This window comes from Solanum verrucosum, unplaced genomic scaffold (genome assembly GCF_900185275.1).
Source record: "Solanum verrucosum unplaced genomic scaffold, falcon-dt-bn FXZP01000252.1, whole genome shotgun sequence".
Classification (NCBI taxonomy): domain Eukaryota; kingdom Viridiplantae; phylum Streptophyta; class Magnoliopsida; order Solanales; family Solanaceae; genus Solanum; species Solanum verrucosum.
Window position 1 is genome coordinate 2,979,144 of NW_026019988.1, and position 15,799 is coordinate 2,994,942.

The 15,799-nt window shown below is 32.4% G+C and overlaps 2 protein-coding genes across 5 annotated transcripts; both read right to left on the reverse strand.

Annotated features, from left to right (window-relative positions):
- Positions 1 to 535: 535 nt before the first annotated feature.
- LOC125819064 (pre-mRNA splicing factor SR-like 1) lies at positions 536 to 8,613 on the reverse strand. Of its 4 annotated transcripts, none has more exons than XM_049498574.1 (5): positions 8,510 to 8,613; positions 6,969 to 7,360; positions 5,874 to 5,954; positions 4,561 to 4,632; positions 536 to 1,683 (listed from the first exon to the last, which is right to left on the reverse strand). In XM_049498574.1, the coding sequence occupies exons 2-5, from the start codon at positions 7,257 to 7,259 to the stop codon at positions 823 to 825; spliced, it is 1,305 nt and encodes a 434-aa protein (XP_049354531.1). In that variant the 5' UTR covers positions 7,260 to 7,360; positions 8,510 to 8,613; the 3' UTR covers positions 536 to 822. The 4 variants fall into 4 exon arrangements, with proteins under 4 accessions (XP_049354531.1, XP_049354532.1, XP_049354533.1 ...); XM_049498575.1 differs by having other exon boundaries at positions 976 to 1,683; positions 4,556 to 4,632; positions 8,510 to 8,603; XM_049498576.1 differs by lacking the exon at positions 536 to 1,683 and adding an exon at positions 2,491 to 2,512 and having other exon boundaries at positions 4,556 to 4,632; positions 8,510 to 8,603.
- Positions 8,614 to 9,414: 801 nt separating this feature from the next.
- LOC125819066 (protein WVD2-like 6) lies at positions 9,415 to 12,710 on the reverse strand. The gene is made up of 7 exons (XM_049498578.1): positions 12,673 to 12,710; positions 11,950 to 12,045; positions 11,737 to 11,778; positions 11,538 to 11,636; positions 10,689 to 10,748; positions 10,108 to 10,202; positions 9,415 to 9,578 (listed from the first exon to the last, which is right to left on the reverse strand). The coding sequence occupies exons 1-7, from the start codon at positions 12,703 to 12,705 to the stop codon at positions 9,470 to 9,472; spliced, it is 534 nt and encodes a 177-aa protein (XP_049354535.1). The 5' UTR covers positions 12,706 to 12,710; the 3' UTR covers positions 9,415 to 9,469.
- Positions 12,711 to 15,799: the final 3,089 nt, after the last annotated feature.

A 15,799-nucleotide genomic window follows, 5' to 3' on the forward strand; every position in this document is an offset into this window, starting at 1 on the left:
TTTTGTTTGGGTTTATGTGTTTGGGGGAAAAGAGGCTAGTGAATAGTGGAAACTCAGTAAATCAATATCCCCTAATACAAACTAAGAGTTCATATCTGCCAAAAGAGGGAAGAAAAAATTAACCAAAAAAGGGAGGAAAATATAGAGATATTACTCCCTCTGTTCCTAATTACATATCCACTTTTTCTTTTATAGTTGTCCCTAATTTCTTGTTCATTTTGACAAATCAAGAAAGGACAAAATAATTTTACCTATTATATCCTCAATTAATTACTACTTTGAAAAAGATAAAATTTCTTGGAAATCTTAAATTTTTAATTCATCCACTTCATAATTAATAAGAATAAATGGTAAACTCACTATGTCAACAATTGCTTTCTTAATAGGTGTGCCAATTCAAAATGAACAAATAATTAGGGACAGAGAGAGTAATAAGCAACTTGCCAATTCCATAAAGTATCAATCTATCAGTTGCAAGACAACACACTAGGGATAAGCAAAGCATATAGAAGATAACAAATCCTGCAATGATGAAGTCTTACACGTTTGTCAATTGCTTTAAGTAGTAATAATAATGTTTTAACAAACAAAGGGACATTTGAAATCCATCCAATATTGTAACACAAGTCTAAAATAGTAGTAAAGGAAATCCAGTTTACACGCAGCTTTGCCCGACTGCTCAAACATGAAACAGTATCTCCTCGCTGCAGCTATCAGTTGCATATTTCCCCTTCGACAAAAGGTTAGCCATCAATGTGCTCTTCTGGGAAGGTGAGACAGTGTGAGAGTATCCAAACTCTTACAAAACGTTAATGTGACCAACTACCTCCATGTAGAACCACCAAGTCTGATAACCTCCTCAGTACTTGTATCCCTATTTGGAGCCCTGCCGTCACCTACGTTCTCCTTTTTATTGCCGAAGTCGCCATATAGATCTTTAAGCTTGGCCAGATTGCTAGATGCAGCCTTCTTCTCCTTGCTCTCATCCCTAGGTGGAGTTCGCTGCTGATCAAGACTTGTACCTTGATCATGCAAGCTTCGGCTGTGGCTTCTACTCCTACTACGGCTCCTGCTCCTCTCATAGTCTCTTCTGCTTCTCTCAATTGACCTTCGATCATAATCATACCTCCTGTCTCTATCCCTTCCCCGGTCTCTGTCATAATCATGCCTCCTGTCTCTGTCCCTTTCACGATCTCTTTCGTGATCATACCTTCTATCTTTATCCCGATCCCTGCCCCTATCCCTTTCTCTTTCCTGGTCCCTATACCTATCCCTATCCCTATCACGTTCTCTGTCCCTAGTTCTTTCATTGTCCCTGTCTCTGTCCCGGCCTCTGTCTCTTTCAGAATTTTCTCGGTCAGATAAATCACGACTTTGACTCCGGCGCATGCTGGGGGAACGTCTTGAACCATTTGCACCATCCTTATCATATGGTGGTGGTGCAATTGTTCGTCGGATGGGAGATGAATCTCTAGTTGATGCACGATGAGGTGCGCGCTGGCCAAAGGACACTGAAAGGGAGGCTTTGACAGAAGGTGGCCGGCGAGAAGTTTCCTCAGATCCACGACTAGAGTCACCGATCGACCCAGAGAGTTTGGTCGGCAGATTCATTTTTTCGAGACTGGCAACTGCCGTCCGCACGACAGGAACAGGAATGCGGGGTAGTAGTGTGTCAAAATAATACTGCAATAAAGAAAAATGTTCAAGTAAATTATGGGAACAGGTATGAAATACAATAATAGCATTATCCAAGAAAGTCTCAGGTAGTAATTGATGCATATGAATGGAAATTGAAGACCCCGATCCACCAAAGCATAAGTCTTGCCTCCTCCCTCCGGTAAAGGTTCCCTTACTAGCAAGTCAATGACATAAATGATAAATGTGAAGTACCCATACAAGCTCATATGTGCTGTGACAAATGATAGATCTTCCAATGAAGGGTCAGGCAGAGCATGAATTACATTCATCAGTTCAAAATGTAATAATCATCATAATCGGAAGATGTAGACTGCGCAATTCGAGATTAAGGAAACAATAACATGAAAGAAAGACTCAGATGTTTTTATCAAGTACTAGTCTCCAGGCACACGTGTTGCGCGTATACCCATATGTCAATAAGTAAAAACTCTTATAAAATCACATAAATATTATTTTAAAATGTGATACCAACTTAACCTCAATCAATCTATATTGCTATTCTCTTACTTAAAAATAGGGGTGAAATTATATGATTATAATCTTAAATCATATGTACATATAACTTTAAAGTAATGAACCAAATTAACCTTCCAAAGATAATTTATAAGAAACCACGAAAATCTAGAATCAAATGAATTTTTGTTAATATAAATATAAGGTAATCAAACTTAGTCATTCTCATACAATTGTTGAAGTCATACGTGATATTTATAACATTATGAATTCATCTTCCTCAAAATTCTTTTCGGTGTTGCTAAATAAAGTGAAGACGTCCAACTTGCTACACGTTCTGTTGTTACTCTCAGATCATAGCCTAATGAAGTTGAAAGACCAAACAAATGCCTCAATAAATATAGAAATATCAAATGTCATTCAGATTGAAAATAAGGTTTTGTATTCTGTAATTTATAAGAAGAATATCATATCGACTTTAGAAATCATATGCAAAGAAATATCGTTATCAATTTAAAGCAAAATAATCACTTACATGAATAGAATAAAGTACTTGAAAAACAGTACTTTTTTAATTCACCCAACAATTTGATAGCATTGGGAGAGGTTTAAGTAGTTGTTCCTAAAACAAAGAGATGGTGATGTGAAAAGTAAAAAATCATTGACAATTCCATATTGGAAGATAATTTCCATTTTGCAACCATGACAATTCACATATTTCTCAACAAAAAGGAGATAATTATGAAATAAATGAATAATACTAATAATTGAATTAGTCACGATTCTTACTATCGCAAACTGATAAAGAATTAACAGTTTCTAGTACTTTACGCCATATATCTAATTCACTCCTCTTTTGAAAAGGAAATATAGCACATTTGAGCTTTTTGATTGAAACTTAACTAATGACAATTCCATATTTATAGCAAAATTCTGATCACTTCATATTTGATAGTGTATAATAAATAGGATAATGTTTATATTCTCACAAAGCAACTTTACATTTTCAAAATGTATGCAAGTCCCCCAAGGCCTAGCTCAAGTGGCAAAAGGTGAAGGATTTGTGGCTTAGGTCGCAGGTTCAAGCCCCATACCATGCAAAGCGAAGCCCGGTATTTAAGTGGAGAAGGGTAGAGGGGTGGGTCCATTATCCACCGAGTTTAGAAGGCTGTGATTGGTCCAAAGGGCGGGTCACAGACAGATTTCTTGGTTATCAAAAAAGAAAAAAAATGTATGCAAGAATTATTTTAATTAAAAGTTATTAAATGAAGGCAAACTAAACCCTTTTTTTAATAATTGAGCTGTTTCTGAGAAGGTAAAGGGACTGTTTTTGTTTTTGTTTTTTTTTAAAAGTGTGCCACGTTTTTGTGTCTTTCCTTTCCTTTTTATTAATTGACAATTAAATGACAAATAATAGACATAAATTGTACATTTGAAATAACTACAAAAGGACAAAAGTAAATGAATCATCTCAAATAATACTCCCTATGTTCCTATTTATATGTCATCATTTTAGATTTCACGTCCCTTAGGAAACCAAGTAAGTTATCCATTGTAAACTTATTTAGTGTTCTCTTGAAGTCAAATTTTCCATTAATGAACATGAATTAGTTTATTTTGATTAATTAATTTGACCAATGAACATGAATAAATTATTTAGTTTTCCTATGTTGGTCAAATTCATATTTTCAAGGCTAATAACTCTCCAGGGTAAAATAGAAAGAATAGTGTTATTTATGCATTGATTTTATGAAATGACAAGTATTAAGGAACATCTATTTTTAGCAAGGACTACATATAAATAGGAACGGAGGGAGTAACTTGCCGTAAATGCTAGGTAGATAAAGAAATTCACTCTAGTAACATCTTATTTAATTGCTTTGTTTATCATGTAAAATTTACTATTTAGTACAAAAATATCATCATCATAATAATAATGTTCAGATGAGGGGTTAGTATTAGTATAATATGATTATTATTTAATTAATTAGATACTTTTTAACTTGGTGTAGGGGGAAAATGGTAATCCAAACTTTGCACTTTAGAACTTCCTACTTTTAATAATCTATATCTATATGATGATGATAAGCACATATTCATAATTACAGTCACAGAAACAGTTGGGCAAAACTATTACACAATTGTCTTTTCATTCAGTTGTTAAAAGCACACATATTCGAGAGCAAGAGTTCATAGAAGTATCTACTGTCCAACTCCTTTGGAGGAACTGCTTCACTATTGAATACTGACTAAGCTACAGTCATGTTCTACTTTGTAAAGTTAGCAAACAACATAGAGGCAAAATAGGAACCTCAGAGATGAGCATGCATTAGAAACATCATAAGTGTATATTTATTGCATCACTGCTAACTATTCTCTAAAAAGTGGGTTTTAGAGGTGGCACCTTACCTGCCCGAGAAATAAGTCACGCACATATACGCCCATTGTGGTCATTTGGCCACTGGATCCAGGAGAGAATTCCTGAAATAAATAGTTAATAATCAGAATGAGCCCCTCTGACCATGAGTAGGCGAACAAACTAAAGACATAATGGTTCAGTTTTCTTAGATGCAGCTAAAACTACTGAAAAGGCTCCCACTGCTTCAAAACCCCAGTTCACAGAAAAAGAAGGAATAGAAGACGGAAACTGTAGAAAAATAAAGAGCAAAAGGTTAAATATCAGATGTGTACCACCATACAAATATGAAAATCAGTTCACCTGCAAAAAAAATCATGTCCATGCACCTTCAAGCAAGAGTGGTCCTTGCATCCTAAGGCATAAGGAGTGAGAATCATAGCAAAGTATGCACAGATCATGTAATACTTACGGCACACATTTTACCAATTTCGGAAAAAAAATGTAATACTTATGGCACACAATCAAGATCAATATCTCAGAAACAGAGCTGAGACCGACATGGTTCTATGCATACTTATAACCTGTTTGGCCAAGCTTCTGGGAAGCCAAAAGTGCTTATTTTAGAAATTTGAAGTGTTTGTCTAAGCTTCTAGGGATAAAAAGTGTTTTTGAGTAGTGGCAGAAACTGTTTTTTAAAAGCTAAAAAAAGTGGCTTTCTCCAAAAGTACTTCTGGAACATTGGCCAAGCACAAAGTACAGCTATAATATTGGCAAAGTGCTTTCAAAATCGATTAGCCAAACACAAAATGCTACTCTTCAAAAGAACTTTTCTGAGAATCACTTCTGACAATAGCACTTTTCAAAATAAGCAGATTCAGGAAGCTTTGGTCAAACAGGCTATAAAAAAGAGAAAGAAAGACAATTCTACCACTGAAGCTATTGGAAAGTGAGTTCTTGCAGTAGAAACAGTAAAGTGGTGATTCAAAGGAGACCATTAAGATTTTTTTAAAAAGAACTTATTTAAAACAGATCAGCTAGTTTAAAAAGAACGAAAACAGAGAGGAAAAACATTATCGTTTCAGGAGTGCCAGGAAATTAATTATAGAGGCAATGCTTTGAGAAGATTGACGAGACAAGAGAACAGTAACAAATGATTTCACCTCTCCTTCAAACACTATATTCCATGAAATTGAAGAAAATAGTCAAAGTTGCAAACAAATCTATAGCGTGGAAATGATCAGAATTGACAGATATGTCGTTTGTATGCAAAATGCCAGAATCCTAACAGAATGCACCACTGCATCATCTGAATCCAGAAAACACAATAGAATGATCTAGTTGAGGTAGAGCATTTCATTTTTACCTCATCATCTTTGAGGTAAGGTTCATACCAACCCCATAATGTCTTAAAATCACCAAGATATCTCAGATAAAGGAATCCAATCTGCAAAAGAATAATAAAATCATTGAATCCATAGCAAGAGGCTCAAAAATGCAAGTCCAACAATGTAAGAAAACAAAAGCCCATGAAGTTGAGGAAGAAGGGACATGGTTTGATTGGGAATGCAACTGAATTCTCTATTCATACATGTGCTATTTTAAATGGATCATGAAAGAAACTGCTGCACATTAGATGGAATTCCAAAAGTATTATTTGATTCTACTTGGTAAAACAGTGAAGGTGATGACAAGAAAGTAGAGGAGTTGGTTCCAGTTTGCTTAAAATCTAGCATCAGCAAGAACAAAAGGTAATTGTGTTAGCTTTCTGCAGCATTTAGCAGAGAAGAATAGAGAGAGGAAAAAGTATGACATAACATAGCTGGTAAAGAGAAGACTGAACTCGGTACGCCTCATTACTCAATATCACCATACGGATGAAGTGGGTCAATTCTCTATAAAAACTTCCTTACAACATAAATTGTAACTTCTGATTGTCTATCAACAATTATTGGACGAGTAGAAGTAATATTTTATTTTCCCTTGTGCTTTTGGAAACACATGACACACTCCATGGATGACTTCCACTCCTTTACTTCCAAATAAAAACCTTTTAATAGAAAATACTGTTGGAGGTGGTTAAAGCTGTGAGGGTTCTCACTATCCAACTCCATTTATCACTTTTGACTCTATTATGGCACCTCTAACACAAAAGCATCACAAATTGGACCAACTTCCAAGCCAACCAACAGCACCGGAAACTCTCAACTTTCATTAAGGGTTCTTAGGTCTTTACCAATCAAAACTTAAAAATGAACAAAGGTTTTTAAGGGGAGAATATGCGCACGACTAGTCTACTACTAACAAGGCATGATCATCAGCTGAAAATAAAATCATCCCCTAAATATCTATACAAAACTCCAAGGGAATCAAAGACAGTATATAGCGGAAAAAAAACAATTCACAGCCAAGAAAACAACAAATCTAATAGAAAAAGGGTAAGATACAGAACACCACTTACAGCTCTAATGTAAGGAGAATCTGGATGCTTTAACAGGCCATGCATTTGCTTGACAGTAAGTTTCATTGTAAAGAACTTGTAGAGAAGGCAGAAGGCTGTTGAAGGACCACGACAGTTGCCAGTCATCCATGGTTCCACATGATCAACTTGATTATAGATTTCATCAATCACTTCATGATAAGTTTTCAGCCGCAATAGGTCTCTGAAGTAATCAGAAGATAGAATGTTCATGCAGAGAACCTTCTCCAACAATTGGTCAATAGGTCTCCCAGAAGTCTTAAGCTCAGCCATGCCCTTAGTGATGTGGACACCAGAGTGTTATCTTTTCCTCCCTTGTGTGGCCAACAATAGAAATGATATTGGAAAAGGTTTAGGTTCAGATTCTGAATTACCTGTCACAAGAAAAAGTGAATACATTATAACCATAACAGCATTGATTGAATTGAAACAGCAACAATAGTGTGATCCCACAAAGTGGATCTGAATTGATTAAATTAAAACTTGTAAGAAATGTTCACTGATATAACCAAGTTTGAGCTAAGACAACCATCCCATGTCTGAACAGCTAAATGATCATTATTGCTTGGCACATTCATACAACCAATCAACTAAGCATCAATCCAACTTAACTGTGATCGGCTATATGAATCGTCTTTATTCATTCAGCTCTATTTAGGTCCAGTTCATCTGAATAGTAAAACAATTATCTTTCAAGGCAAATAGTGAGTTAACTAAAAGGCCTCTAAAACCAACACTTACAAACATGCAACTATAAGTCTCTTGCCAAAATAAAAAGACTCTTGACAAACATCAGACCAAATGCAAGTATAACGGTACAGTGATTCCCACAAACATCCACAAAATTATCACTTTATTGCTGTTATAGATCCACTACTTCTTCATTCAGAGGGAGGGAGGGAGCGAGGGAGACTAACCTTATAGCTTTCCATTGGGTAATAGCCATATGTGCACCTAACCCACCTATCAACTCATCTATATGATGTTCAACTAACTTGCACTAGTAGACTCCTATTGTATTGGAATTAAGTACCTATCTTTTTACTGCTGTCAATGATTTCTTCCACGTTTGATTTTTCTACATTAAAACATTTCTTCAAACCATCTCTGATGCTATTGAGGGGCCACAGAAGGCTACAAAAATAACAAAAAGAAGCTAACACAACCCTCATCAAGTAATTTCTTTCATTTCAGATGCAAAAATTGAAAAGTAACAACAAAAAAACAGTTAATTGGAATCAAGAAGCTGTTTTCACTCCAATTTTCTCACAAAAATTCAAAAACAACTCCAATTCCAATTTGTATTCATGGCCAAATACAACTCCAACATTTCAAACATCATTATTCACTTTGAAAACACAAACTCAAATCAAGAAACACTATAAAGGAGCTAACTTTCAAAACTAACCTCTACATGAACATTTAGAAACCCTAGATTCCAATTAGAACTCAAATTAGGAAGATTTCAATGATTCCAAGCTCAAAATACCAAAATATAAATGGAAAATTTGAGTTATTCATACCTTTTATCGGTTTTCCGCCGGAGAATCGATGAGGGAAAATGGAAAATTGACGAGGAAGAGAAGAAGAAGGAGAAAGGAACCGGAGATCGAGGGGTACAAAAGCTACTGATAAAGTTAGTATTGGGCTTTGAGAGATCCAATTGAAATTATTTTTGGGCTGAGTAGTTAATGGGCTTCTCGTGAACAAGAAAGTTGATGGGCATTCTGTTATCAGAGCCCAGTTTATAGAAATTGTTGAATATCATGATTCATGGTAAATACTTGAGTTCGATTTCAAGTTACTATATAGATAAGATTATATTGTGAAAAAATCGACAGAGATCGGATTTATTTTTTCTGTACTTTCGTAATGATTTTTAATAAAAAATTATATTTGTAAATTTAAGGAAACTTCCTCGATTTTAATCGATAAAGACCGTTGGTTTTCTTGAACTGATTCACCATTTTTCGATGTAGTCTAACCCGTTAGTTTTGGGTCAATTTTAGTATAAAAAGTAAGAGATGGATAGGTAGGATTATTTGTTCTTTTCTAAAGTCTCAGATTTAAGCTTTGAATATGAAAAAATTCAAATAGGAAGTGCTTCCCCTTTTAATGAGTCTTACACGTTAAAAATCCAAATTAATAGTTATCGAATACTGAATTGAAAACAAAAAAAATCATTTTTTTCATGTAAAGGAACTATACATGGATTGCATTTCTTTATTCAACAACAATGGCAAAGATTTAAAGTACACCCAATTAAGTAGAACCTAACCCATTAGATAGAATCTAAATAACCTAACCAAACTTACAAAAATCTTATATCACGAAACAAACCCTTTTAAGTTTTATTCAACAATGGAAAATTGAAGATGTCAAAAAAAAAAATAAAAAAAAATAGTTGTTACAAAGCATTTATATATCTACAATAGACAACATTGACAATTATGAAACTAGCTTCATTTTGCCTTCATGACTATTCACTTGACTTGCTTCATAGTGTTGAACATTGAGAAGTTCATGTAGCTAGAACATTTGCCATTCAACATGAAACTTGGTTCTTTTGGAATAGTCAATGGCCTTGTTGATCTGAAGTAAAAAGAATGCGAACTTAGAAATTTTACTAAGGGGTGTAAATATATATATATATATATATGAAAAAGTTGAGAGAATTCAAACATATATAGCATATAAATGTGTGTGTGTACGTGCACTGAAAATTCCGAAAAAATAATATAATGTTAGGTTATGAACCGATATTCTCAAATTAAAGACTCGGAATCTTTGATTCATTAAGTTAAAAATCAAAAACTGTGTCACAGTACAAAGAGTAATTAAGATATTTAAAGTTAGATTATTTGTTCAATAATAACTTTTTTGATTAGTATCATCAAGGGCGAAGTCATTGGTACAGTTACAGATTCAAAAAACTTTATAGTCGTATTAAAGAAATTCGTTAATATGTATAGATAATTTATTTTGAACCTAGTAAACCAAATCGATTTTGGTCCACTACAAATCCATAAACTAAAAATTCTAGATAGACTCTTACTTGTCCTTTGGCTCAATTTATAGAGAACCAACTTATATAGTCCTTTAATTTGTTTAATTATCATACCTCTGTGGAAGGAAGGGCTTATCAAAAAATGGCATCAATTGAGCTCTTGGTATCATTTCTTTTCTTAGCAAACGAACTTCTTCTTCTTCTATCATCTGTCCAAAGAAAATATTTGTTTGTTACATAATTTTTTTAATAAATAAATAAATAAATTGTAATATATATACTATAGTAAGAATGTGAATTTTATAAAATAATTAATGGAAAAAGACAAATATACCCCCGAACTAACGTAAATGGTATGCATATACCCTCTGTCATACTTTTGGGACATTGGTGCGCCCTCTAAAAACTAGAGCATATATACCCTTTATACTAACGGACATACACATGTCATAATCTTATCCACTGACTCAACATTTATTAAATATCGGATCAACGGATAAGATTGTGACACGTGTCCCTATTTACTCTTCCGTTAGAGTGAAGGGCATATGTGCTCTAGTTTTTGGATGATAGGGGCACCAATGTCCCAAAAGTATGACGGAGGGTATCAACATACCATTTACGATAGTTCTGAAATATATTTGTTCTTTTTCCCAATAATTAATGATTTTGAAGAGATATATATTTGTTCTTACCTTTTGTACTTTCTCTACTGTTTTCTTCTGTTGCTCTATGAAGTAAGATTTGGTTTCCATCTGTGAATTTAATTTCTTTTGTTAGAGTAGTATTCAAGGTTTTCATTTAATTTTTTTCTTGTAAGTGAAATTAGAGAAATGTATATAGGGATTTTCTTCAAAACAATTAAAATAATATTTAATTTAATATAATTCTTAAATAATCACTATAACTATTTAATATCGTTTTAATCGTATATGAACAAAATACGTGGCATAAACTATCAAAAAGTATAGTCTTAGATCAAATGTCACACTTTTTGATCAAATTAAGATATGGAGTGTACTTGCTAAGGCAATGATTTTCAAGAGGCAAAAATACAGTTTACAAAAAAGTGTTGCCTTTTCATAGACCAAAACCTAGCTTGTACGTTTCCAATATACCTACGTCTTTCATATTATACGAGCAATAGTGGAGTCAGAATTTTTCCTAAGAAAATTTAAAATCTAAAGAAATAGATACACAAATTAGTCAAAAGGGGTTTAATATGTACTATATATAAAAATTATTTTAATTATATATAAATAGTATAATTTTCCACGAAAATAGCTCCACCCCTACTACATTGTACACACTTTCATGCACGTGTGATAATTTAAATAAAAAAAATATATACATTTTTTTTCATAAATCTCATAATAGTGACGAATCAATTTTCAAGAGACATATCGTTTATTACCTTATCTACAATTACATTTATTATATATTATAATATAAATTAAATAATAGTGAGTAGTAAAATGTTCTTCATGATTAACAACTTCTAATGACATGAATAAACACTAATTATAATTAATTAAAACACTTACTGAGTAATTGAATAAAGCACGTCTTCTTGCTCTTTGTTGAGTATGAAGTTTGATCTCCACTGGTTTTATATTATCCTTTGCTAATGACTTTTGTTGAGCCTAATATAAATAAGTTTAATTTTAATTAATTAGCTCTCAAATTAAATTTTGAAGGAAACTAATTAATTAATTCATTCATTCATCTTACACAATATTGTACCTTGTTTTTGTCAACTGATTTCTCCTTTGACTCATATCTCAACTGTAAAAAAATAATATTTTAAAGTTATATATATTAATGTTGAAGCATCTTTAAAAAACCTAGACTTTTTTTACCCCAAAAAAATGAAGTTCAATTACATAAAAAAATTAACAGTAATGACTTTTTTTTAGTAGTGTGTGAATTAATTAGAGTTTAAATCATGTTAATTACCACATCATTATTTTTCATCGATTGATATAGAGGAGAACTTGATCTCACTGTTCTTCCAGGAGATTGGATTGGAGATTGTGAACTGCTCCTCACAAGCTGAAGTTGAAACAATCAAAAAGAAAAAAAAAGTTTGAATTATAAATCAAATTGTAAATTAGTTTAATTAATATCCATCGAAAATACTGTAAAAAATTTTACACTATCATCATTTAGCGGGTCACTTAAAAAAATATTTGTATGACATAACTCTCCATAATAAGTGTAGGAATTATAATCTTGATAATAAGACAACTTACTCGTTACAATATATACAAATGATATGATGGTGTAATTCTTTTTAAAAACTTTAGTGTAGGTAAGTTTGACTCATAAATAAGAGTATCACCAAGGTAACGGTGGAATAAACAAGATTACTCAATCCTTAATTTTAAAGGTCTTAGATTCGAACTCTGGATATAAAAAAAATTATGGTACATAGTGTTTCCCCTTTTATTGAAATCTTATGTACATGTGCAATTCTGGATTAATCGAAACCTTCAAACAGATATTAAAATTTGGGTGGAAACAAAAAAAAATCTCATTGTAAAGAATAAAATCCGTGATGTGAATTTGAATTAATTAAAATATCAATATGAATACCGAATTTTGAATAGAAAACAAAAGAAAACCTCATACTAAAGATTAAAGCATGTGTGAAAAAACAGGTAAAATCATAATTCTCACCTTTTGAGAAGATTTGGTGTTTGGGCTCTCCATGTGGTTTAGCTAAAGGGGATATGATTAATTCTAACTAAACCCTATATTTATATATAATACAAACACACCATGTGATAAAAATAAAAGTTTCAAAAAAATATTTGGAGATTTGCATTTGTCTTTGGATCAGAATCACTTGTTGTTGCTCAATCACAAGAATATTTCTTTTTTTCAGAAATTTGTGATTTCTCTTTTCTACCAAACTTTCTGATTAAATCTCCCTCTCATATCATAATTTAAACTTTTTAATTGCACATATATAGTTCATGCTTAATTCTTCATATGATGAATATTCACTTAATTAATTATTATTAATCATGCATACATATCTTATAGCTTAAGTTTAATGATAAGTTCCTTTAACATTAATAATAAATAATTAATGGATTACACTCTTCAAGTCTGGTCATGATGACAATATAATTCACTAAAGATGACTACAAAAAATACTCGTGTAAAAATCTTAATAGGAAGCACTTCTCGCTTTAGTGAGTCTTACACAACTCATATTCGAATTTGTTAGGGACACCATTACTGATATCAAACATCAAGTGAGAAACCTTTTTTTTGGACTCTAATTATATGATATGTACTTTGTCTAATTATTTCATACATATTTTTTTTCTCTTTTTGGTTGTCACCTGGGGTGTGTTTGGTATGAAGGAAAATGTTTTCCTAGAAAACATGTAGATTTTGGACTTATTTTTTCATGTTTGGTTAGTGAATAGAAAATATTTTCGAATTTTTTTTTTTAGTGTTTAATTTATGAATGAAAAATATTTTTGAGAAAATATCTTTTTTTTAGTAGAGAGTAGAAAATATTTTTTGAATTGAAATTGAAAATATTTTTTAAAAATAAACTTAAATCTTTTTTGTGGGGAGGGTGGGGGAGGTAGGGGTGAGATCGGATAAAAAAATAAAAAATTGAAATTGAAAATATTTTTAAAAACAAACTTTTTTTTTGGAGGGGGGGGGGGGGGGGTCGCAGGCAGGGGGTGGAGTGGGGTTAAAAAATAAAAATTTGAAATTGAAAATATTTTTTAAAAAAACAAACTTAAATTTTTTTTCGGAGGGGGGTGGGGGTCGCGGGTAGGGATGGGATGGGGTGAAAAAATAAAAATTTGCAATTGGAAATATTTTTTAAAAACAAACTTTAAATTATTATTTTTTTGGGAGGGAGGTGAGCTGGTAGGGGGGCTGGACTGGGGATGGGTGGGATGCAAAATAAGAATTTGAATTTGAAAATATTTTTCGGAAACAAACTTTAATTTTTTAATTTTTTTTTGGGGGGGAGGGGGGTGGGTCGAGTGTAGGGTTGGGATTTTGTGGGGGGGTAGGGGTTGGCAGGGATAGGGGGTGAGGGAGGGGTAAAAAAATAAAAAATTGAAGTTGAAAATATTTTTTAAAAAATAAGCTTTAAATTTATTTTTTTTCAACAAAAAAAAATTGTAATTTGAAGTTGGAGGAGAGTTTTGGAAAATGTTTTCCTTAATTTTTGAAGGGAAGTCATTTTCCTTAAATTTGAGGAAAATAAGTTGATTTGGAAAATATTTTACCCAACCAAACATGAGAAAATTGAAAAACATTTTTCGAAAAATGTTTTCCTTCATACCAAACACATCCCTGATCTTCGATATTCTCTTGGAACTCGACTAATAGGATACTCGTCGAAAAGTCCCACTACAGAAGTAAAGATCTCCCCAAAAGTCGAACTCCATTCTTAATACTCAAATTCAGAATTTCTAATTAAAGAATACTTAGAGGAGTATTTATTGCTCAATCACAACCTTTGTCCTTCTTGTTCCTCTTGCTGAAATTATTTTAAAATTACTTTCCCATACTCAAAAGCAAGAATCGTGTATTACAAGAATATATGGTTTTTTTTAAATTTAAAAAAAGAGTCAAAATCTATGTTCTAATTAAACGTACTAACTGTTTAACAAACTTGATGGTGTTATGCGTTTGTGGAATTGTAATTATGAAAAGGGATCAACGTAGGGATTAAGATTTGGTTTAGACTAATTGTAGTCAATTATTCAATTAGTAAAACAACAACAACAACAATTCCAGTGTAATCCACAAGTGGGATATGGGATCGGAGGGTAAGACGTATCCAATCTAATATCTATGTCCTTTTGGGGTAGAGAGAGTACTGTTTTTTGGTTGATCACTATCGACAACTCTCTTCTCTTATTTAAATTTGAGACCGACAATATGAACGAGCTCACACGAGTAGAATTTTATTTAATTAGTAAAACAGATAAAGAAAACAAAGATGGAAGGTAGCCTTTCATTTCTTGGGCAGTTTGTTGGTATCTTATCAAAAGGGGATAAATTAAATTGAACATGTCATATAGTTAGGTCATGAAATCGAAAATCAACCAAACTAATTTTGAAATGCTTATGTTTCAAGTTTGTTACTACTTATTACAACTTTATTCATTGATAACATAGTGTTCATGATCACTTGGAGGAAAGAGTTTGGACGAAAAATAAATTTTATATTAAAATAAGACTTGTTATGTGAGTGCAATAATATTGACTACTACAAAAACAAAGAATTTTGGATCGAAATTTTTCATTGAAAATTGATTAATCGGAAATATTTCCAACAAAGCATCTATCAGAAATCTCTAAATCCGATGACGTTTCGATGGAACACCTATCGTAAATTATTATTTTTTTAGTCCGCACACGTATAATAATAAATGAAAGAATACGAAAGAAACAAATTAAACAATAGGGAAGAATAAGAAGGCACCATATTTTGAGACCATACTTTAAGGGCTATTGTCTCGATTTCTTTGTGGGAAGACGCTTCTAGAATTACGTTTAACACTCTTTATGATTTTTTTGAGCACCTCAGGTCCATAGCTAGGCTTTCGTTTTGAGATCATGGACAAAATTCTTTTAAATTTCGATCGAATCGTTATATATTTTCTAAATTTAGATTAGAATTTCTTGCCACTCGCATTATTTTATCAACTATTCTTGTTCCCTAAGTTCCCTTTTAACGCCAAATTAAGCTCTTCTATTTTTATTTTCGACCTGCACCAAAAATATTTTTCCTCAACAAATTAAACACCTATTAATA

Excerpts from the sequence above, each read along its gene's own strand:
- LOC125819064 (XM_049498574.1), bottom strand. The coding sequence starts at position 7,259 with ATGGCTGAGCTTAAGACTTCTGGGAGACCTATTGACCAATTGTTGGAG. Across the intron at positions 5,955-6,968 it reads ATTCTCCTTACATTAGAGCT|ATTGGATTCCTTTATCTGAG; the intron begins GTAAGTGGTGTT and ends ATTCTTTTGCAG. Across the intron at positions 4,633-5,873 it reads CTTACCTCAAAGATGATGAG|GAATTCTCTCCTGGATCCAG; the intron begins GTAAAAATGAAA and ends TATTTATTTCAG.
- LOC125819066 (XM_049498578.1), bottom strand. The coding sequence starts at position 12,705 with ATGGAGAGCCCAAACACCAAATCTTCTCAAAAG. Across the intron at positions 12,046-12,672 it reads ACACCAAATCTTCTCAAAAG|CTTGTGAGGAGCAGTTCACA; the intron begins GTGAGAATTATG and ends TTTCAACTTCAG. Across the intron at positions 10,203-10,688 it reads CAGTAGAGAAAGTACAAAAG|ATGATAGAAGAAGAAGAAGT; the intron begins GTAAGAACAAAT and ends TTCTTTGGACAG.